The sequence below is a fragment of the Chionomys nivalis genome, chromosome 6, assembly GCF_950005125.1.
Source record: "Chionomys nivalis chromosome 6, mChiNiv1.1, whole genome shotgun sequence".
NCBI lineage: Eukaryota > Metazoa > Chordata > Mammalia > Rodentia > Cricetidae > Chionomys > Chionomys nivalis.
In genome coordinates, this window is record NC_080091.1 from 93,429,716 (window position 1) to 93,452,397 (window position 22,682).

At 42.9% G+C, this 22,682-nt stretch overlaps 1 protein-coding gene across 5 annotated transcripts in view; it reads left to right on the forward strand.

Moving 5' to 3' along the window:
• Positions 1-21,037, forward strand: part of Helq (helicase, POLQ like) — a 41,645-nt gene extending 20,608 nt beyond the window's left edge. For 4 of the 5 annotated variants that reach the window (XM_057772272.1, XM_057772274.1, XM_057772275.1 and 1 more), the window contains 7 exons: positions 1,641-1,860; positions 7,269-7,426; positions 9,664-9,762; positions 14,024-14,197; positions 16,391-16,504; positions 17,100-17,234; positions 20,093-21,037. In XM_057772272.1, the coding sequence (XP_057628255.1) occupies positions 1,641-1,860; positions 7,269-7,426; positions 9,664-9,762; positions 14,024-14,197; positions 16,391-16,504; positions 17,100-17,234; positions 20,093-20,200 (1,008 nt within the window). In that variant the 3' untranslated portion in view covers positions 20,201-21,037. Of the gene's footprint in view, positions 1-1,640; positions 1,861-7,268; positions 7,427-9,663; positions 9,763-14,023; positions 14,198-16,249; positions 16,347-16,390; positions 16,505-17,099; positions 17,235-20,092 lie in introns of all 5 variants that reach the window. The other variant, XM_057772273.1, reaches the window with a different exon arrangement.
• Positions 21,038-22,682: the final 1,645 nt, after the last annotated feature.

Genomic DNA, 22,682 nt, shown 5'->3' on the forward strand with positions numbered 1-22,682 from the left:
AAAAACAAACCACAAAAACAAAAACAAATCTAAATCTGGGACTGGATAGGTGACTCAGTGAATAAGAGCTGGCTGTTCTCCCAGAACCCACATGTTGACTCACAATTATCTATAACTCCATTCCCAGGGGACCCAACACCCTCACTCAGAAATGTATGCAGGCAAACACCAATGCAATTAAAATAAAAATAAGTGAATCCGTTTTTAAAAAAATACTGTAGACGGTTAGGGTCCATAATGGTAGGGACAGGATACAGCAGGTGACAGACATGTCCATGGAGCTGGAAGCTGCGAGCTCATATCTCAGATAGCAAGCAGAAGACAGAGGGCTCCGAATGGGAATGGGTGTGTCATTTAAACCGCCATAGCCCACCCCCAATGACATACTTCCTCCAGCAAGGCCCTCCCAAGCCGCACTACCAGCTAGACACCGTGTATCCAAACACCTGAGGCTATGGGGAGCATCTTATTCAAAACACCAGAGCTTAAGCCCTTTGGTGATCACAAACTGGACACAGTTCTAGGATATCTTCCGAATGCACTAGAGCTTGATCGGATATTACCAGTGATTGTTAATAAAAGGAAGGAGAGAAGCAATACAAAAATGAATGCCCATAACATTTTTATTATCCCTTATATTGATTTAATATACGATGACTACTTAAATATTCCCATTGAGATATCAGATTTGTAAGAGAGAGCTATTGATTGATCATATCTTACTATAACATGCTGATTTTGGTGAAAATGGCTAATTAAAGTATATTCTAATTCTGAGTGAGTTTTACGACTGAATACCAAGTGAAGGGTGTTAGGGTCACTGCTGTAAGTTGTGAATGACAAACAGGAGTGGAGAGACAAGGAGCCCAAGGGCAGGGCAAGGAATGCAGTATTTGGAGCTGAAGGATGCTTCCGTGAGTAGTAGAGTGGCTGAAGAGAGGATTCCAAAAGGGTCTGAGTGGAATTGGGGAACTGGCTGGGAAGGGCAAACAGCACAGCTTCAGAGGTAATATAAAAACTGCAGCGTTTGGGGGCTGGAGGACGGCGCCGAGGTTACGAGCCAGTACTGTTCTTGCAGAGGACCCAAGTCCAGTTTCCAGTGCATTGGGCGATTTGTAAGCATCAGTAACTCCAGCTCCAGGGGATCCAGCACCTCTGCCTCCACAGGCACCTGTACCCTTGCACACGGACCTCACCACACACAGACAGCAACTAAAAATACTGAAATAGGAGCCAGGTGTGGTGGTGCACACCTTTAATCCCAGCACTCAGGATACAGAGGCAGGCGAATCTCTTGAGTTCAAGACCAGCCTGTCTACATAGTGAGTTCCAGGACAGCCAAGGCTACACAGAGAAACCGTGTCGCAAAACAAAGCAAAACATATAATAGTAATAGTAATAATAATAATAATAGTAAAAAATAATAACAATTCTTTTTTTAAAAGCGTTATGATGAGAAATGTGTGTACCAAGTGTGAACCTGATGACGTATTTTCCCTTTGTTTTCCGTGTTAATTTTGAGTGATGTAGATTTTGTGTAGATTTTGTGTTAACTTTTTCTTCCAGTAGCTTTAATAACAGTGAATAATCTCGTTCCTTGAACTAAGGAAAATTTCCAACGGTGTCCTGAACTCTTTCAGATTGCAACAAGTCTTGGTGACTTATATCAGTTTATGAACGGTACATTTTTCGGTGTTCAGCAAAAGATTTTATTGAAAGAAAAGAGTCTCTGGGAAATAACCGTTGAGTCACTTAGCTACCTGACAGAGAAAGGCCTTCTCCAAAGAGACAGCTGCGGGGCCTTGGAGGAGGCACAGTGCTGCTTCCACATCACAAAACTGGGCCACGCTTCTTTTAAGGGTAAGTTTACCTAATCTAGGAATCCATTGGAAGCAATAGAAATTATGTTATTTTCTTTCTTTAAATTGAATTTGTGATTTCATATTAGAAACATTAATCTTACAAACTATTTCAGCTTTCAGAAGATGAGGAAATATTTTGATTTGTAAGTAATTGCAAGTGTATAGAGAAGGAGATGGCCATGTCTCCTCCCTCAGCAGCACACTACTTAAATCCTGTGTGTTTTACTTCAGTTTTCAGTATATGCTGTAAACAGGTTTAAGTTTTTGCTTTTAAATAAGTAATTTCTGTTGTTATGGAACTTGCTCTTTGCATAATTTATAAATTATATCTGAACAAATAATTTATTTCTTAATGAGTATATTGTAATTTACTTATTGAAAAATAATGCATGCCTGCTGTTTAAAAAAAAATCTGAGGTTAATGAGATGACTCGGTCAGTAACGTCTTTGCTGTGCAAGCATAAAATCTGATCTGAGTTCAGATTCCCACATAAACAGGCAGGCATGGCGGCATGGGGTTGCGATCTCAGCGGTAGGGAGGCAGAGGCAGGCAGGTCCCTGGAGCTTCCTAGGAAACTGGCCCAGCCAACCAGTGAGCTCTTGACTCAGTGAGAGAGTCTGTCTTATACAGTAAGGCGGAGCATGACTGAAGAACCTTCCTTTATCCCCTGGCACACATGTGTACACACACACACACACACTATCCTAAGAAGTCAGGATTGTGTTATCAGAAGTCCCATACTCCTGTCCCATTTCCACTCCTCAGGAACTCCTACTGTTCCTAATTCAACACATTTACTCTTCCAAATACATTCACCCACCACATAACACGTCAGCCTACACTGACCACATACATCACAGTGGTCCAAAAAGATCACAACACTTAATGGTGGTGTTAGCCATCTCTTGGATGTTTATGCGAGACAAGGGCAGTGTGTCCCTGGCAGGTGGCGCCTGACTGTATTTTTCTATATAGATACATGTGTGTGTATATGTGTATATATGTACATTGTTTGCTTTTTAATGTAATTGTGCTTATGAAATACAGTGAAGCCAAGGCAGCACACATGCTAGACAGGGATCACACGTTAGTCTTGGTTGTTTTTTTTTTTTTTTTAATATTTATTTATTATGTATACAATATTCTGTCTGTGTGTATGCCTGAAGGCCAGAAGAGGGCGCCAGACCTCTTTACAGATGGTTGTGAGCCACCATGTGGTTGCTGGGAATTGAACTCAGGACCTTTGGAAGAGCAGGCAATGCTCTTAACCACTGAGCCATCTCTCTAGCCCCCCCCCCCCCACGTTAGTCTTGTAAGAGGCTGCTTGTTCATTTCCAGCTGCTCAGCCCTGAAATAATCACACCGAAACTGTATAAATTAAATCACTGCTGGGCTATTAGCTCTAGCTTCTTACGGGCTAGCTCTTACATCTTAATTTAACCCATTTCTATTAATCTGTGTATCACAACATGGCTGTGACTTACCGGCAAGATTCCAGCTTGTCTGTTCCTGGCGGCAGCTACATGGCGTCTTCTTGACTCTGCCCATTCTCTCTATATATCTCTTCCAACCTGGCTATACTCTGCTAAGCCATTGGCTGAAAGGAGCTTCTTTATTAACCAATAAAAGCAATACATATATAGAATGACTTCCCACACTATTTCCCCTTTTCTGTTTAAATAAAAAGGAAGGTTTTAACTCTAACGTAAGAAAATTACATATAACAAAAAGTTACAGTTACAATATTTACATCTATTTTATCTTTTTATCATAACTAGGGAAAACTATAACTATAATTATATATTCTTCAACTCCATCAAAGACTCCTGAAGGATATAATATTACCTAAGTAAAGAAGAAGTGCATTGTAAGCAACTTCCAAAACTCTAGAATTGACAAAGACATCTGGCTGCCTGGACAGTCACCCAGAGTTCTTCTATATCATTGTGGTATCCATCTTCAGCCTACAGACCCATAGTATCCCATAGACTTTTCCACAAAGTAGGGAATTTCAAGAACAGTTCTGTCTATATTGGTAGATTGTCAGTTACTTTTTTCTGTGTCCTGCAGAATGTCTAGCAGACTCTTTCATGAAGCAGAAACCCCAGAGGATCATCTCACCTTTAGGCAAGTTCAGCAGTCATTTCTCTGTGGGTCCTGCATGTCCAGTTCATACAGCATAACATCAGGCAGTCCAGGCAAGAACAGTTTCTTGCCTAAGTGGCTAACAAACTCCATAAGGAGCCTCTTTGGTGCCCATCTTCCTCTTGAAGTTATTGGTGCTGCCAAGAGCAGATGTGTCCATTGTCATGAAAAGTCTAAGTTATCAAAACATTTTAAATGCCATATTTGGAAGGTCACTGAAAGATTTGAAGAATGCCTATCTAACTGAAATATATCTCTATATATCTAGAAAACCTAACATGACTACAAGCTTGACTATTATAGATGACTATTGATTAATTTGTATTTCTTAATTATACATTACATTTTTAAATGAGCTGCACAAACACAATACCTTAATCAAGAGCAGAAATATACATATAATAAAATTGACCTTAAATTTGTATCAATAGACCAAGATCCATACCAGTGCAAAGTATCCATCTCTATAGCATATCCCCCTTTAAATGTAAACAAACATTTATAAGCAATCATTTAGAAAATTTGGGTGTAGTTCTCTCCAAACTGATTCCTGCTTTTTGTTGGGCGAAGTAATTTTGGGGGGTGTTTACAGTGACCTCTGGCAGGGGTTGGTCCATCAAACCACATTAATCTGGAAGGATTCCACAGGTTTTCATCCTCTGTAGAAACAAAAGAAGCAACACATCCTTTAACCCAAATGCTGAAGTCACGATATCTTTAAAATATCTATGCTGGTTTAGCTTAGCAGTCCATGCAATGAACAATCTCTCTGTATTTAGCTCCTTCACAATCAAAAAATTCAAAGAAAACACAATAATATACATAATCCAGACTCTCTGTGTATATTCCATCTTTACATGGATTATTTTTCTTATTACTTTTTATAAAGGTTTAATATTTATTTTATCATCTTTACTCCTTTAATCTATGATTGTCTGTACTCTTTTATATTACATTTACTGTCTCTTTACTCTTTTTTTCTCTCTCCCAAGACTACATACATTTATCCAACACTGTGACTCGTTTAGAGTTCTTTTATGTCTGAATCTATACTATTGTACATACATTTATCCAACACTGTGACTCGTTTAGAGTTCTTTTATGTCTGAATCTATACTATTGTGTATCTGTAATCCTTTTCTGTCCTAGAGAGCTTTTAAAATTGTAAGCAGCCGGGCAGTGGTGGCACACGCCTTTAATCCCAGCACTTGGGAGGCAGAGGCAGGCGGATCTCTGTGAGTTTGAGACTAGCCTGGTCTACAAGAGCTAGTTCCAGGACAGGCTCCAAAACCACAGAGAAACCCTGTCTCGAAAAACCAAAAAATAAAATAAAATAAAATAAAATTGTAAGCAGCTAGGTCACAGTGGCCCTGAATGCTGGCTCTGCCTCTCTCCCTTTTCAATATGGCAGAGGTACCATTACCGCCAGCTCTGGGACTTCCAGGTAGGAACTGTGTTCACCACTTTAACTCTGAGAATGAGCATGCAGCATATAAACCCTTTTTAGCAGAGTAATAGTTAAATCTGCCATGCAGTGCACTGCATGGCCTGGAAATATCTCTGTATGTGGCAGCAGGAATCCATCATACTCTCCTCCTTTTGCACGCCTAGTAGACCTGATTTTACTGCCTGCTCAGGCAGGGAGCGCTGAGCCGTGGGCATGGTCTCAGCTACTTTCCTCCTGACCCTGAGTGGGCACACAAGCACCCGGGTCCACAGACACCATTCAAGTGCTTGGCCTCCTGAAAGAGCCAGAGCGGTTTGTGCTGCCATTTTGAAACAGCACTTTTTCTTTCCTTTTGCTACTACCCTCTAATCAGGAAGACCTCTCTTAAAGGAGCTTGCTGCCAGCAAGCAGAGCCCATGGGGTGGGGGGGGGGGATGCAGCTATCCTTTCCAAGCCCTCTCAGGTTTTATGTGGATTTAGCTAGCACACGCTGGAGTGCCAGTCTGTTGTAGGGAGGCTGCTTGTTTGTTCCCAGCTGCTCAGACTCTAACTACACAGAAACTATTCATTAAATCACTGCTTGGGCAATTAGCTCTAGCTTCTTTTTGGCTAACTCTTACATCTTAATTTAACCCATTTCTATTAATCTGTATATCACCACGTGGCTGTGGCTTACCTGCAAGGTTCTGGCAGGTCTGTTCCCAGCAATGGCTACATGGTGTCTCCTTGACTCTGTCTTCTTTCTCCCAGCATTCAGTATAGTTTTCCCTGCCTAGTTCTGTTCTGCCCTATCAACAGGCCAAGGCAGTTTTTCTTTATTCATTAACCAATAAAAGCAACACATATACAGAAGGATCTCCCACACCAAGACAGGCATCGCACATGTTAGACAGGAATCCTGCCTCTGAGCTGCACCCCCAGCTCCCTCTTTTGTTTATGAAACTGAGTTTCACTAAGTTGACCAAGCTGTGACCCAGCAGTCCTTGAATTTGCAGTCCTCCTTTCTCAGCCTCCAGGTAGCTGGGATTATATGTGGGCCTGTACTAAGAGCCCAGGCTCACGTTCCTTTTATACCGCAGTCATCCATAATAGGAACGTAAAGTATTTAATCACCTTTTATTTATAAACATTTGTATTGTTATGATCTTTCTAATCATAAACAACCGCATGGTTTATAGAGTGGTCATCTCATTGAAATCGGGTTTTAGCTAGATTACCACAAATTGAGTTGTTATATCAGAATTGTCTAAAATTGATACATAGTATTAAAATAATCTCCAAAATCATTACAAATAAGAGAATTTGAAGTTACTTCCCATAGTTATTTAACTGCTATGCAAGATTTAAGTTAGGACCTGAACTCTAGTGCAGTCGTAGAAGAGACCTTGGCTAAGATCCTTAGCCAACAAGAATAACAAGTCTTTGTATTTGTTATTTTCAATCTTTCAAAGTGTTTGTTTTTATTTCATTACATACTACAGGCACAAACAGACCAATATCATAGATATCTGTGTATGTTTCATATCCATTTATGTTATTTATGTAGGAATTATTCCAATTTACAAAGCTTCAGTGTATTCTTGTTTATGACTCAGTTACGTTTTATTTTTTAAAATTGAACAAACTAAAACTTTAAGACATTGAATATGTTTTTTCAAATTTAAACTAATCTAAACTGACTTTTGATACTGGGTCTCATGAGAGGCAGTCTGACCTCAGACTGCTGGGTAGCTGTGGTTGGTCTTCCCCTGGCCCCACCATCCAGGTCTGCCATCTGATTCAGTCATTCCTGAATGTGTTTGTATTTCTTTAGGGGCCATTGATTTGGCCTATTGTGATATTCTGTATAGAGACCTGAAGAAAGGTCTTGAAGGACTTGTACTGGAAAGTCTTCTCCATCTGGTCTACCTAACAACCCCCTACGACCTTGCTGCTCAGTCTGAGCCTGACTGGATGGTGTACTTCAGGCAGGTAAGAAACGGGACTTTTCAGCTCAGGCCACTTTGGACTTTTGTTGAGTGCTTAGCAACTGCCTCTCTATTGAAGCGTTGGGATTAGACCTTTCATCTTTCAGGGCTTCTTCCTCTCTTCATTTATACTATCACATACCAATTATGCAAAATTGTGGCTCTTATGATGTTTGTGTGCGCGCACACACACACACAAACACACACACATGTCTGTTGGGTTCTTTTAAATATTTGTGTGTGTGTTCAGGAGGTGTGGATGTTTGTGCATTCTTCAGGAGCCATCCACCTTGGTTTTTGGACAGATCTCTCAGTAGGACCTGGGGCTCCCCACTTAAGCTCAGCAGCCGCCACGCCTGGCTTTTTACAAGGGTTCTGGAGGTTGAACTCAGGCCCTCACACTTGTGCAGCAGGAAATGCACTAACTGAACCCTCTTCCAGCTTCACAAAGAGTATTTATTTTATAGCCAGCAACACAGGAGAACTAGACCTATGTGTAATAAAATGAATTGGTAGGTAAGGTGTTAGGAATTTTTTCTGTGGACAGACTGGCTGAATGAACACACAGGATTACAGTAGGCAAAAATGGTTGCTGACTTCCCCTCTACACCCATTTAAAGCTTGAACCCAAAGCCTTGTGTATAATAAGTGTGTGTTCTACCTTGAAACTACAGCCCCAAGCCCTGCCCTCAGCGTTGTAATCTCAGGAAGTTGTTAGTCATTTAGTCATTACATGAGTTTTGAAGCAGTACTGTATGGTATTACATGAGTTTTGAAGCAGTACTGTATGACATTACATGAGTTTTGAAGCAGTACTGTATGATGCAGGTTTTTCAAAGCCTCTGTGCCTGTTCTTCCTCTTGTAGCTCACTCTAATATTAAACATAATCACAGTCCCTCAGAAGTGCTATGGCCATGTCTTCATGCACAGTCATTCCCTCAGTTGCCGAGGACCAGCCTCAGCAGAGAAGTAGGTCTCGAATCTAGGATGTTTGGAAGGTGAAATGCATACAGGAGCCCAGGCTTCTGATGCCAGCTGCAGGCAGGTTCTTCTGCCCCGAGCATCACACCTCAGTCTTTTATTGTGAATTTTACACGAGGAGAATGATTCTTTCTCCTTGCCACAGGTTAATCATTACCTGGGCAGAGCAGTTCACAGGGAGTACAAAGATACTTTGAAATCAGAGCATCATCATCATTTACTATGACATTTCCCCAGTTCCCAAGTCCCGTGCCAGCCACTATATTCTTAATTCTTAGCTGAGTTAATCATGCAACAGCTTCTGAGACTTTCACCTCAGAGACTAGCTACCTGCAGCTACAGAGCGTAGTTCAGTAGGTTTCACGCCATTGTCGTACCCTTCCCATTGTTGTTCCTTATAATTCCAATTTTGATTTATAAGGCCATAAGCAGTCAGCCCTAAAGCCCTAGGTTCTTCAGAAACTTTATTCATCATAGCCAAGTTCTTTTCTGTTTCAGTATAATTCTTTTGCCAAGTTTTATAATCAGGCAAAAAAACAATTTCTGCATTTTCCCCAAATTTCCCTAATTCTTTCATCAGTCAGGTTTTCCCCCATGACCTTCTTTACAGCTTTAATGCCTGCCTGCTCTATCAGATCAAGAAGACTCATATTATTGTACAGCACATCCATATTTTCAGAGCCACTGGTGTGGAAGGAGAAAGAGAACACGGAGAACAAGTGTACTAGTAGAATTGCTATAACCAGGATCATCTGTAACATTGACAAATGCATATGCAGACGCCATAGAAGCGGTCCTTGGGACAGTAGGTGTTTTCTCCTTGGCCCTCAAGCAACACGCTCATTTAGCTGCCCCTGGGTTGCCTGGAGGGAATTGCTTCCTGCATCTCAGGAACCACATGTGGAGGGGGGCTATGCTTTGCCATCTCCAGCACCAAGGATAGAGATGCGTTCTGAGGAGTGCAGTAAGACGGTCATGAGAGCATGCTTACACACCAAGACAGCTATGACATCTCTAGGCTGCGCAATTCTATGGAACCACCATCATGTATAGTCTGGTGTTGATGAAATGTTGTTCTGCTTATGATGATAATTCTATAAAGTATGTTGTCTTCTGATCTTATATTTTTAAAGTTTGTATTTTTTTCCTGTCCATTATAATTATGAAAATGTGACTTCAAAATTAAGACTGGATTTGGCTCAGATGACAGACTTGTAAAGCTACAATTTTTTGTGTGTATTTATTCCTTTTCTGTGTAGTTTAGTCAGCTCAGTCCAGCAGAGCAAAATGTAGCTGCTCTCCTTGGAGTCTCAGAAAGCTTCATCGGGAAGAAGGCATCGGGGCAAGCCATCAGAAAGGTGTGGCGTCTCTTGTCTCCTAACAATGGGCTAAATCACTCAACAAAATTAGTGCATCACCCCCTTTACTGACCTGATCCTTTTGTTCCCTAGCATGCGGGAGGTAGAGGTAAGTATATCTCTGTGAATTCGAGGCCAGCCTGGTCTACACAGTGCATTCCAGGCAAGCTAGAACTACACAGTGAGACCCTGCCTTTAAATAAAAACAAAAATTATGAATCTGTTTGGCTTATATTATGAAATATTTTCACAATATCATATAACTGTGTATATAAGTTCAATTTGAAATGAATGCTTTGTAATATATATTATGCACACAGATTTTTTTTTAAATATTTATTTATTTATTATGTATACAATATTCCGTGTCTGTGTATGCCTGAAGGCCAGAAGAGGGCACCAGACCTCATTACAGATGGCTGTGAGCCACCATGTGGTTGCTGGGAATTGAACTCAGGACCTTATGCAGAGCAGGCAATGCTCTTAACCGCTGAGCCATCTCTCCAGCCCCCATGCACACAGATTTATATATGTAGCTTGTGTGTGTGTGTGGTGCTGTTGAAACCTAGATACTTGCACAGACTAGGTGAGTATTCTGCCACTTAGCTTCCAGCCCCTAAAGACACCAATGTAAAATTATTTTCCAGAAACTTTATATGAGCTGTCCTACTTGATGTTACAAATTCTGCACAGGAGGAATCTGAATTTTGTTGTTGTTATTGTTGTTATTTTATTGGTCTCAAAAAACTCCCAATGCTTCCTGGAGATAGGCAGGCAGATTTCTATGCGTTCAAGGCCAGCCTGGTCTACAGAATGAGTTGCAAGGCAGCCAGGACTACATAGAGAAACCCTGTTCTTAAAAAAACAAACAAACAAAACAAAACAAAAACAAGAGAGAAAGACAGACAGACTTTACAATGTTCAGATTTGTTCTTTTACTTTGGAATTGTCTATGGCTAGATTTTTGAAATGACAAATACAAATATTCCTTTAAAAACTTTTATATTGGCCGGGCGGTGGTGGCACACGCCTTTAATCCCAGCACTCGGGAGGCAGAGGCAGGCGGATCTCTGTGAGTTCGAGACCAGCCTGGTCTACAAGAGCTAGTTTCATGACAGGCTCCAAAACCACAGAGAAACCCTGTCTCAAAAAAAAAAAAAAAAAAAACTTTTATATTGGGGCTGGAGAGTGGTTAAGAGCACTGGCTGCTCTTCCCGAGGACCTGGGTTCAATTCACAGCACCCACATGTCAGCTCATAACTGTCTCTAACTCCAGTTCTAAGGGATCTGATACCTTCACACCAATACACATAAAATAAAGTTACATAAATTTTAAAAAATCTTACATTTAAAAAAGACCTTTTATATTAACTTCTAAAATATAAAGTAAAATCAAAATCATACTAATTTGAGACTAACTACTAAATAATACCACATACAAAATCTCCTTAGAACAAGGTATCTTTGAAAATTTGAATCTAGAATTTAATTTTATTATATTTTCATATATAGTCAATGTTTGTTGTGTGATAATTAAATATTTAATAATCTATTTACTTACTTAATAGTTTAGACATGTCACTATTTCAAATTCTAAAGAAAATGGTATTTAGGGGTGAGGGGTGGCGCATGCCTTTAACACCAGCAGTAGGGAACAGAGGCAGGTGGATCTCTGTGAGTGAGTTCAAAGCCAACCTTATCTACAGAGCAAGTTCCAGGACAGCCAAAGTCTACAGAGAAACCTGGTCTCAAAAACCAAGAAAAGGGTATTTACTTAAAACATAATTTATTTCTCCATATTGAAAAAGAAATTTGGGCAGCTCAGTGGAAAATGGAAATTATTCTTGCTACACTGGCCTCACGGCCTGAGTTCTGTCCTCAGGGTCCCCTGAAAAGCCTTAGCCTAGACTACACAGCGTGCCAGAAACAAGAGCCACAGAGCTTCCACAAGGTGGGAGGAGAACCACTCCCAAGAGCTGTCCTCTGGCTTCCTTGTGTGCAACAAGGCACACGTGCACCCAGTCACGCACAGTCACGCACAGTCATACACAGTCACATACAGTCACGCACAGTCACGCACAGTCACACACAGTCACACCCAGTCATGCACAGTCATGCACAGTCACACACACAAATAAATACAATCTGAAAAAGAAAAAGCCAAAGCTCCATCCCACACCTACTCCTTTAAAACTGTGCATGTGTTTGTGCGCACGCGCTTGTGCGCTGATGTGGAGATCCGAGAGTGTGGACTTGGTTCCTTTCCCCTTTCTGTGGCCCCAGCGCTCGGGCTCACGCGGTCAGGCTTGTACAACAAGTGCTTTTGCACCGAGCCATCTCACTGACCCGCACCCCTTATCATTGACATTTCTTGCAAACGCTTGAAATTGCGATTAGAGCATCCATCCAACCACTTAATAATTCTGTCGTTTTTCCTGGCTTTGGAATTACATTCTAAGCAAAGCCTCCATTCACTCAATTTATAGTTACTGGTAAAAGCACATTAAAAATGACAAATTAAAAAGCTATCTTGCCTGCCCAGTATTGAATATACTTCTTCAGCTTAATGCTTTTAAAAGGATGGCCCGTTATATACATGCTGGATCTGTAACTCAAAATCCACTGATCAGTAGCGTTTATCTCAAAGTTCGTTTCTGTATCTTATCTATGTTTTTCTTTTTGGGCAGGGACTTGCTATGTAACTCAGGTCTTGACCCTCCTAACTTGGGCTCCAGGTGCTAGGATTATGAGCACACCATCATGCTCAAATAACATATTTTAGAACTATTTTTTTTTATCTTCCAAGTCTGTCTGTGAAATTGTTTAAGTTTTCAAGACAGGGTTTCCCTGTAGCTTTGGAGCCTGTCCTGGAACTCATTCTGTAGACCAAGCTGACCTCAAACTAACAGAGGTCTGCCTGTCTCTGCCTCCCAAGTGCTGGGATTCAAGGAGTGCAACACCACCACCTGGCAAGTTAACTTGATACTAGTGATGAAATTGTTTGCACAAAAATCAGATCTCTAACATCACTGGCAAAAGTAGAATCTCAGACAGAAGTCATTTTCTGTGTCTGTTTCCGCTTTGGGACACTGACTGGCACGGCCATGTGAGCCATAGCCTATCTCCTTGCAGTGGACAGTATAGACAAGCTCGCCGTGTAGCCAGCCTCTTTGTCTACTCCCATCCATGCAACCAGCACAGTCAGTGTGGAGGTCGCCCCCTTTTCCAGCAGAGTACTGTTCCCTGGGAGGCAGGAAGGGAGTTCGGCTCCACATGCAGACAGTACTGGCTCAAGCTTTAAGAGCCTGACCCCCAGTGGTTTATTTGAGGCATATTTAATTAAGTACTGCTCAATTTGGTGAAAATGTTTCTCGTGATACATAACTCAATCCTGCATGCACAACATGATATCAAGCCCCTTGTAAAGTACGTGTGACATCTCCCATGAAGATGGGTTCTGCCGATTGATAAGCATGACTACGGTCACCAGGCTGTTAGGCACATCTGCTCCCAGCCTTCTGTGTGTCACACGGGTTAAACAGTAGGTTGTCTGGAACATTCCTGGCTCCCCTAGTGTTTTTCCATGAGCACAGAGACCCCCGTGCCTCCCACACTCCTGCTTCCCCCCTCGTGTTCATTTTCTAACGCCACGGAGCGAGTTAAACAACAGAAAGCAGCCGGCTTCAGCGTAGAGCCCTGCCTTTGCGTATGTGAGGCCTGTGGCTCGGTTCTTCGCAGTTCAGGACCCCAGATCTGAAATCAAGGTACGGGCAACGCTGAGTTCCTGGGGGAGACTGCAAGAATCCTCACCTGCTCTCTCCCAGCTGCGAGGCTTGGGCTAGGCTCACGGGCACATCTCTGACCCGAGCCTCGCTCTTCATTGACTTCTGTGTCGCTGTCCTTTCCTCATTTTATAAGGATTCCAGTCAGTGAGTTCAGGGCCCGAGGTGAATCCTGGATGGCGTCCTTTACACGTCCGTCCCGAGCTAACAATATCTGCAAAGGTCCTCTTCCCGACTGCCACAGTCACGGGCCCAGGTGTTAGAGCATGCGCGTTTCAGTCCACTCCCCTCGCTGCAGAGGGAGTGGACCTTACGCTGGAAACCTTTTACCTTATCTCCTTAGGACAGAAAAATCGGGGAGCTGAGGTAGAGGGCACGCTGCTTTTGTGCGCTCGTTCTGTCCCTGCTCACCTGTGTAGTTTCATTCCCTTTGCCTTTTGCCCAGCCACCAACTGAGTTTATTGATTGTGTCTTTCTAGAAGGTGGACAAGAACATTGTCAACAGGCTCTATCTGTCTTTTGTCCTTTACTCCTTGCTGAAAGAGACCAACGTTTGGAGTGTGTCTGAGAAATTTAATATGCCCCGAGGACACGTACAAAGCCTGCTCACGGGAGCCGCCTCATTCTCGTCCAGTGTTTTACATTTCTGTGAGGTAATTCACTTCCATGTGTGACATGTACTTCTGGTCTTTTCATTTCCGCTGTTATTAAGCTTGTAAAGCAGGTGTCAGTCTTTCCTCTCTGCTGAGTTACTGTGTTATTTCAAAGCATGCAGATTATTGAAAGCATTTCTTTGTTTCTGCCTGTTTACAAGATTACTACTTGTGAGCTTATGGGATACTGCAGAAATTACCGAGTCTACTACAACTCTTAAGTCAGTAGAAGGTGCAGAGCTGGCCTGTTCCCAGGGCCACTGCTAATAGTTCCAAGCTATTAGCACAACCCACGTCTTCCACGTGGTGACCCATGAGTGATGAGCGGGTTAAGTGAGCCGTGACCATTAGCTGCCGTGGGATTACTTGGTGCCGTGTTTTCTGGACAACCACGGTGATATGCAGCAAATCCTAGTGCCTGGCAGGCAGGCTAGGAATCCGCATCAAGTATAGGGCTTTACATATACATATACTTACTATATGTATATAAATAAACTCATATATGTATTTGAAGTAGATGAGTTTGAAACTAGAAAACTGTAGCATTTCCTTAAATAGCACAGCAAGTCTTACCAGACTTAGCTACCGAAATAATCTTTAATTGACATATCTATCATACAAGCTGTTTTTGTCAGCTTTTAATTTCAGCTTCCTTTCTTTCCTAACTTAAACCTTTAGTCTATGCGTGTGTAGAATAATGAAGGGTGATTAGTGTCCTTTAATAAGTGACTCTGTTCCCTTGAGGAAGCCATCAGCGGCATTAGGTAGCACTGCGGCTGTATTAGTGAAGGCAGCTTTTAACCACAGATAATCGTGGAAACTTAGTGAAGGCTCTCCGGTGTAGCGGGAAGGCTCTCCGGTGTAGCGGGAAGCCTCTCTGGTGTAGCAGGAAGGCCCTCCAGTGTAGAGGGAAGGCCCTCCCGTGTAGCGGGAAGCCTCTCCGGTGTACCGGTGTAGCGGGAAGGCTCTCCGGTGTAGTGGGAAGGCCCTCCGGTGTAGCGGGAAGGCCCTCTGGTGTAGCGGGAAGGCCCTCTGGTGTAGCGGGAAGGCTCTCCGGTGTAGCGGTGTAGCGGGAAGGCCCTCCAGTGTAGCGGTATAGCGGGAAGGCTCTCCGGTATAGCGGGAAGGCTCTCCGGTGTAGCGGGAAGGCCCACCCCAGGCACCTCGGCACCGGTTGTCTGGCAGTTCCACCGGCATCCTTTAGCTCTGCTGTTAGTGCAGCAGCTGCTTACTCAGTGACGTCAGGGTGACATTACATGTTCTTATGGTGATACCCATAGCCTAGAAAGGGGCCTTTTAAAATTAACATTTCAAACATATTTAGTGTATGAGTTTGCAGTATACTAAACTGAACGTGGGGGGTGGGTGCACTATGTGTGTGCATGTGCATGCATGCCTGTTTGGGTGCACGTGTATGCACTTGCGACAGTTGCATGTGGAGGTCAAAGGTCAACATCAGAGGTGTCTTTCTCAATTGTTTCTTCTTCCTTCTTGTCCTGGTTCCCCAACTTAGGTTACTTCTACTAGCAGAAAAATTACACAAAATGGGTAATAGAAAAATACAAAAAATGGGTCTCTCGCTGAATCTGGAGCTCCCTATTTTGGCTACACACCCACACAGACATCTGGTGCTGGGGTCACAAACCTCTGCCGCTGCACTTGACTTTCACGTGGGTACTGAGGGCGCTCACACTTGTGCAGCAGGCACCTCCCTCAGAGCCGGCTCCCCGCTCTCGAGTGTGCAGCAGGCCCTTCATTCAGAGTCACTCCCTGCCCTCGAGTGTATGGCTGGAGAAGATCAATTGATAGGAATGCCTCCAAGCCATGTTTAATGCTCACGATTCATATTTCTTGTTTTTATTAGCTTAGACAATGTTTTGTTGAATATTATGCTGCATTTGAATCTTTCTTTATTTAATACTCTGTCTCTGGGATAATTCCCAGAGGTAAACTGTAGTCACTTGACAAACAAAGCCGTACATCCATTTCCTTTGATTTTGATTAGAAATGACTTGGTTTTTTATTTTCAATCTCCCCTCCCCCAAACGCTAGTTCATCGAGCTGCCAGGGTGCTCACCATGCCTCCTTGTCACTGTGCTTGGGATGGTCCTCTCCCTCGCTGCACCAAAACTTCAGAAAAAACTTAGAGGTAACTTGCTTAGCTTAACATTTGATGTATCTTTCTTTTCTCAGGAGCTGGAGGAGTTTTGGGTTTACAGAGCCCTGTTGGTAGAACTTACCAAGAAACTGACCTACTGCGTGAAGGCGGAGCTAATCCCGCTCATGGAAGTGACCGGGGTCTTAGAGGTCAGCCTTGCTCTGGTTTCCCAGCTCAGGTTGTTTTTACTGACGGGAAGATTAGCTTTTACCATTTTTTGAAGTGATGCTGCAGAATGAGGAATAGAAAGAGCCTTGCCGCTCTGGGATCTATAGAGGAACAGAACTGATAGACTCAATATATATCAACAAAGGGGACTTGTTACATCAGCTGACATCGCTGGGTAGTCCCGTGGCAGGGGTCTCCTCAGGCCGCTAAGTCCCTGAGACTGAATGCGCAGAGGTCCCAATCGATGTGGAAAACCTGGGGATTCCTGGAGCACTGCTGGTCTTCATGGGAAGGCTGAAGAAGCTGGGTTTCTTATCAGTGAGGAATGATGGCAGTGACAGCGGCAATTTAGATGCACTCAGCCGCGGAGAGCAGACTTTTAGCACACCTGATTACTTCCACTGTGTGGAAAACTCCCGAGTCAAATCAGACTCCCAGACACATCCTTAATATTCTGCAGTACTCTGCCATGTCATCTCTTCATAGCTACATCAGTATCTTCGTCTGTTGTCTGTTGAATGTAGATTTTTTTATAGTCACAAATACTCATAGTATTAATTTTTTTTAATGCCTTAGGGTCGAGCAAAACAGTTATACAGTGCAGGTTACAAGACTATAATGCACTTAGCCAATGCCAATCCAGACGTGCTAGTGAGGACAATTGAGCATCTGTCCAGACGCCAGGCCAAGCAGATTGTTTCCTCAGCAAAGGTGAGCGAGCTGTGAGAATATGTCACAGCATACTGTCCTTACACTTCTGATATCAGAGCAAAGCATTGCATGTCATAGAATAGTTCATAGTTACAAAAACGTGCTCAGGGCTGGAGAGATGGCTCAGTGGTTAAGAGCACTTGCTGCTCTTCCAGAGGACTGCAGGCTCAATTCCCAGTACCCAAAGGGTAACTTACACTTGGTAGCTCTAGTTCTAGGGGATCTGATGCCTTCTGATCTCTAAGAGCACTGCGCACACACGGTGCACAGACATACATAAATTCAGCAAACATCCAGACACATCAAATCTAAATTTAAAAAAAAAAAAAAACACGTACTCAGAATTTGTAGGTACAGATACTGTACCTGTTGCTGACACAGGAGTGCGGAGAAGAGGAGAGAGACAACCTAAAAATTCACACTGGGGGACCGGGCAGCCATGCAGCTTTCCCACATAGCCTCCTCACAGAAGTGTCCTCCTCAGGTGCCCAGCATCCAGCCTCTCAGCTTGCAGACTCCTTCTCTGGCAAGAATCGGTTCTCGTTGGTTTTGGTGCTTTTAGTATTAATGAAGTCACCACGATATGTTGGGGTTAATTTGCCTCTTCACGTTTCTCCCATTGCGTCTGGCGGTCTGCCCCTCAGAGCCAGGCCAGCCCTTCCTTTGAAGCAAGACTTTCTCTTTCCCATATTAAGTTCTTTAAGCCATTCACGGTCTTCAGTTCCCTTTTCAAGACTGCCATTGTACTTCTGTTTGTGTGGGTGAAGCCATCACACAGCAATTTGGGGTTATGTCCTTCTTGGTCACAATTATATAAATTGCGTGGCCTTTTACAACCTCATTATTGCATTATTGTGCTGATTGGTCTTCTGTCAGCTTGACACACAAACTAGAGTCATCTGAAAGGAGGGAACCTCGGTTGAGAAAAAGCCTCCATAAGATCCGGCTGTAACACATTTTCTTAATTAGTGATTGGGGGAAGGGCCCAGTCTATTGTGGATGGTCTTATCCCTGGGCTGTTGGTCCCGGATTCTCTAGAAAAGCAGGCTGAGCAAGCCAGGGGAAGCAAGCCAGTAATCAGCACCCTGGCTCCTGCTTCCAAATTCCTGCCTCAAACTGATGGAGATCCTCTGAGTGCCAGGATTAAAGGCGTACGCCACCACTCCCAGTTTATGGTCTGTGTAGTTTCCTCTTTTCTTTTTTTTCTTTTCTTTTCTTTCTTTCTTTCTTTCTCTCTCTCTTTCTTTCTTTTTTGTTGTTGTATTATTTTTGTTTTGTTGTGTTGTGTTTTGTTTTTGAGATGGGGTCTCTGTGTAGTCCTAGCTGTCCTGGAACTCACTTTGTGAACCAGGTTGGCCTTGAACTCACAGAGACCTGCCTGCCTGTCTCCAGAGTGCTGGGATTAAAGGTGTGTGCCACCACCACCCAGCGATCTGTGTAGTTTTTGGAAGATACGTTAGGACATTTATATGGTTATCATTACCTCAGATACTGGAAAGCCTGGCTTATATTTTGATTTCCCTTGTGCAATGCTCTGCCTTATATCATTGAGAGCATTGTTTTCTTTTTCATTTCCACTTTATTTCTTAGGGATTTTCCCTTTATGATGTTTTGGCTAAGCTTTTTATTATAAGCAGCATTACAAATAAATTTCTCTGCTCTCTAGACAAAATCCACCTGCCATTAATCCCAGCATTTTATTTCTCATGTTTAGAAAATAGAAAAAAAGTCACTGTTCATCAAATTTTTCTTGAAATATTCTAGATGCCATTTTGTTTTGCTGTTTGACTCAGTGACTTTGGCTGGATTTGAAACTGAGCGATCCCCCTGCCTCTGCCTCCTGTGTGTGGGAACTAAAGGAGCGATTCCCCTGCCTCTGCCTCCTGTATGTAGGAACTAAGGCAAACCGGCACATGTCCTCCACACTGTGCTTGGGATACTCTCTTCCCTGCATGCTGTTTTTAAATTATCCTATTTCCAGACATGGCAGCATGCACGTTCTGAGCCCTGAAGCAGAAAGATCACAAATATGAGGCCAATCTAGACTACATAGTGAAGTCCTAGCTCGCAAAGTATAAGGTGGTTGTGTGTGTGTGTGTGGGGGGGGTAATAGAGGTAGCTCAGTGGTTAAGAGCACTGACTGCTCTTCCAGAGGACTTGGGTTCATATTTCTTGCACCCACATGGCCACCACAACCATCTATAATTGCAGTTCCAGGGGATCCACCCAACTCTTCTGACCTCCAGGGACACATGGTGTATGCACATGCAATGCATGCTAACAAAAATACCCACACATTAAATAACTAAGTAATTAATCAAAAAATACATGAGGGAAAAATGACGGGGGGGGGGAATGAAGGGAAGATAGGTCTAACTTTGTTTACTTTAGAAGCTTTAGGAAAAAAATCTGTTTTGTAATACTGATGGGCTTCTAAAAGCACACTAAATTATGAGAATAAAATATATCTGTAAAATAACAGTTTCCAGATCTAATTGAACATATATGAAAGGATAGTAGTTTCAAGAGGTAATTAAATTTTTGCAAAATTCTCTGAAATTTTATAGATTATAAATTAAGTTTTAAGTGCCCAGGTCTTTTGTGAAGCAAATCTCTGTGTGTAGGAAAGCTCCATTCTTTTTGGTACACTGAACACTGATCAGCTAAAATGGTTTTTAACAGAATTCCTCAGCTTCATTTACTGAAATCGCTTGTTCTTAAGTGGCTGTTTTTCAGTTCCACTATTTTAGCTCTAACGTTGGATATTGATGTGTCAAGCTCGGGTTTTTAGCAGACATACAATGTTGGCAACTCTCTAGCCAAGTACATTTGGCCTCACGACTGGGTGTTTACTGCAGATGCTGCTGCATGAGAAGGCACAGACTTTGCAGGAAGAAGCTGAAGAACTGCTGAAATTGCCTGCCGACCTCCCCGGGCTGGGGGCTTCCGACACCGAGAAGGTGTGACCATGCTGGGGAATCTGCTCTGTGGTAGGGCGTTTGCCTCACATGCTCAAGGCCCTGGGCTAAACCCTCAGTGCCATCAAGAAAGAAGAAAAGCCAAAGGGATTATAACTTAGCACGGTGGTGAACACCTGTAATTCCAGCTCTTGGGAGATAGAGGCAGGAGACTGGACATTAAAAGTCACCTTCAACTACATGTAGAGCTGGAGGCCAGCCTGAGCTGCAGGAGTCCCTGTCTCAAAAAAACAAAACAAAACAAAAAAAAAACCATGAAGCTGTCTGATGTATGTTTTCAAATTTGAGTTATTTATTATATATATATATATATATGTCTTATTGAAGATTCTCTATAAATGAAATATATAAATTTATACATTAAAGACTGGATGAACTCTAAGAGCGGCCTCTGGATGACTGATTCTACCATCACCAGTAACTGCTGGAACAGCCCACTAATAACCCATTTTCTTCCACTTCTGTGTACTGTGTCTTCTTCTACATACCCCAGCCTAGCTTTCTGGACATATCTTTCACTGTTTTTCTACCTTTTCCCCAGTGTTTTGTGCTGGCTAACCACATGCTCTTGGTGTGGGACAATGGTCTGTATTCTGTCAGTTATATTTTAAATAAACGCTGATTGGCCAGTAGCCAGGCAGAAAGTATAGGCAGGACAACCAGACAGGAAGTAGAGGCAGGTCAGTTCTGGGAACAGGAGAATTCTGGAAAGAATCCTAGTCTGCAGTCGTGACCCAGCCACAGAAGAAGTAAGATGTGACTGCCTCACTAAATAAGGTACTGAGCCACATGGCTAACATAGACAAGAATAATGGGCTAATATAAATTATAAGAGTTAATAAGGCCGGGCGGTGGTGGCACACGCCTTTAATCCCAGCACTTGGGAGGCAGAGGCAGGCGGATCTCTGTGAGTTCAAGACCAGCCTGGTCTACAGAGCTAGTTCCAGGACAGGCTCCAAAACCACAGAGAAACCCTGTCTCGAAAAACCAAAAAAAAAAAAAAAAAAAAAAAAAAAAAAAAGTTAATAAGAAGCCTGAGCTAATGGGCCAATCAGTTTATAGTTAATGTAGACCTCTGTGTGATTTCTTTGGGACAGAAAACTCAGTCAACATGCTCTGATGGTGAGTTGTGTGCCCAGCCGTCTCTCTCATCTCTCTCGACACATTGGACCACAGTCACCAGAGCTTGCCTTGTCACCCGCCCCCCCTCCCCCCGTGTGTCCTAACTGGCACATGTTATTTCCACTCTATGAAAATAGTAGGTACTTGTAGTGCCAGCTGGAAGCTTTCAGATCCGATCTCTAGGAAAGTACTCCATACTCATCCACAGGATGCCCTCTGCTCTAAGTATTACAGGCTTTTGTTTTTTTCTTTTTTGCTACTGCTTTAAAAGCATATGACCCTCTTACTGATCATGTGTGTGCACCACACAGCATCCACCACAGCTCACAGAAGAATGTCTGTGGGAAAGAACCGGATTAACAATTTGAAGGGCCTATTTTCTAATTTTATAAACTTTATTATTTAAAAAAAAAACCTTGCAAATAGCTTTTTTAAAAAGCCACACACCAAGATTAACCAGAAATGATTTCTTTCCAAGAATGACTTTAAATATAACTTTCCTTTATCAGAATTGTAGTGAAAAATAGCTAACTTGGGGCTGCAGAGGGACTTGGTGCCTAAGAGCACTGGCTGTCCCTGCAGAGGACTGGGCTTCGGTTCCCGCACCCACATGGCAGCTCACAACCATCCATAACTCTGACCCCAGGGGATCTGATGCCCCCGTCTGGTCTCCATGGGCACTGAATATACGTGGCATATCTGCAGGCAAAACACCCACACACATAAAATAAAAATAAAGGTTAGAAATGGTTTTAGTAGCTAAGTTGCAAACACTGGATGGTTAGGGTCAGTTCTGATCACCTGAGCGGCTTGCATTGGAATGTTTTCAGAGGGGTTCACAGCCATGTTCTGTATCCTAGCATAGTAGAGAGCAGCATTGTACTTACTGACGGAGTACTTACTGTGTGCCAGTAACTGCTGCTCATGCAAAGTAACCAACAACATCCCAGAACGGTAACGCAGGTACTGCTGTTGTTCCCGTGGCATGGGTGAGCAAGGGTTAAAGCTCCCTCCAAGGCCATTGACCGCTAATTGCTAAACAGAAATCTGGATCCGTGTAGTACAATGGCCCACACACTTATTATAGAATACTGTTCAAAGGACCGAGTTCTCAGCACAGAGGAGATTTATTTGCCTGAAAAGGACAGAGGGCAGGGAATCGGAGACAAAGACAGGAGATAGAGGAGGGAGAAGGGGAAGGGATATTTGTCCCAGAGGGACAAAGAACTGCCTCTGGATAGAGAGTAGACCAACATGGCCCATAGGCAAAGGGCAGTTTATAAAGGTGCAAAGGAAAACCCCGTGTTAGGATGAAGTGTTTAATTTTGATTGGACGGGTTAATTAGGT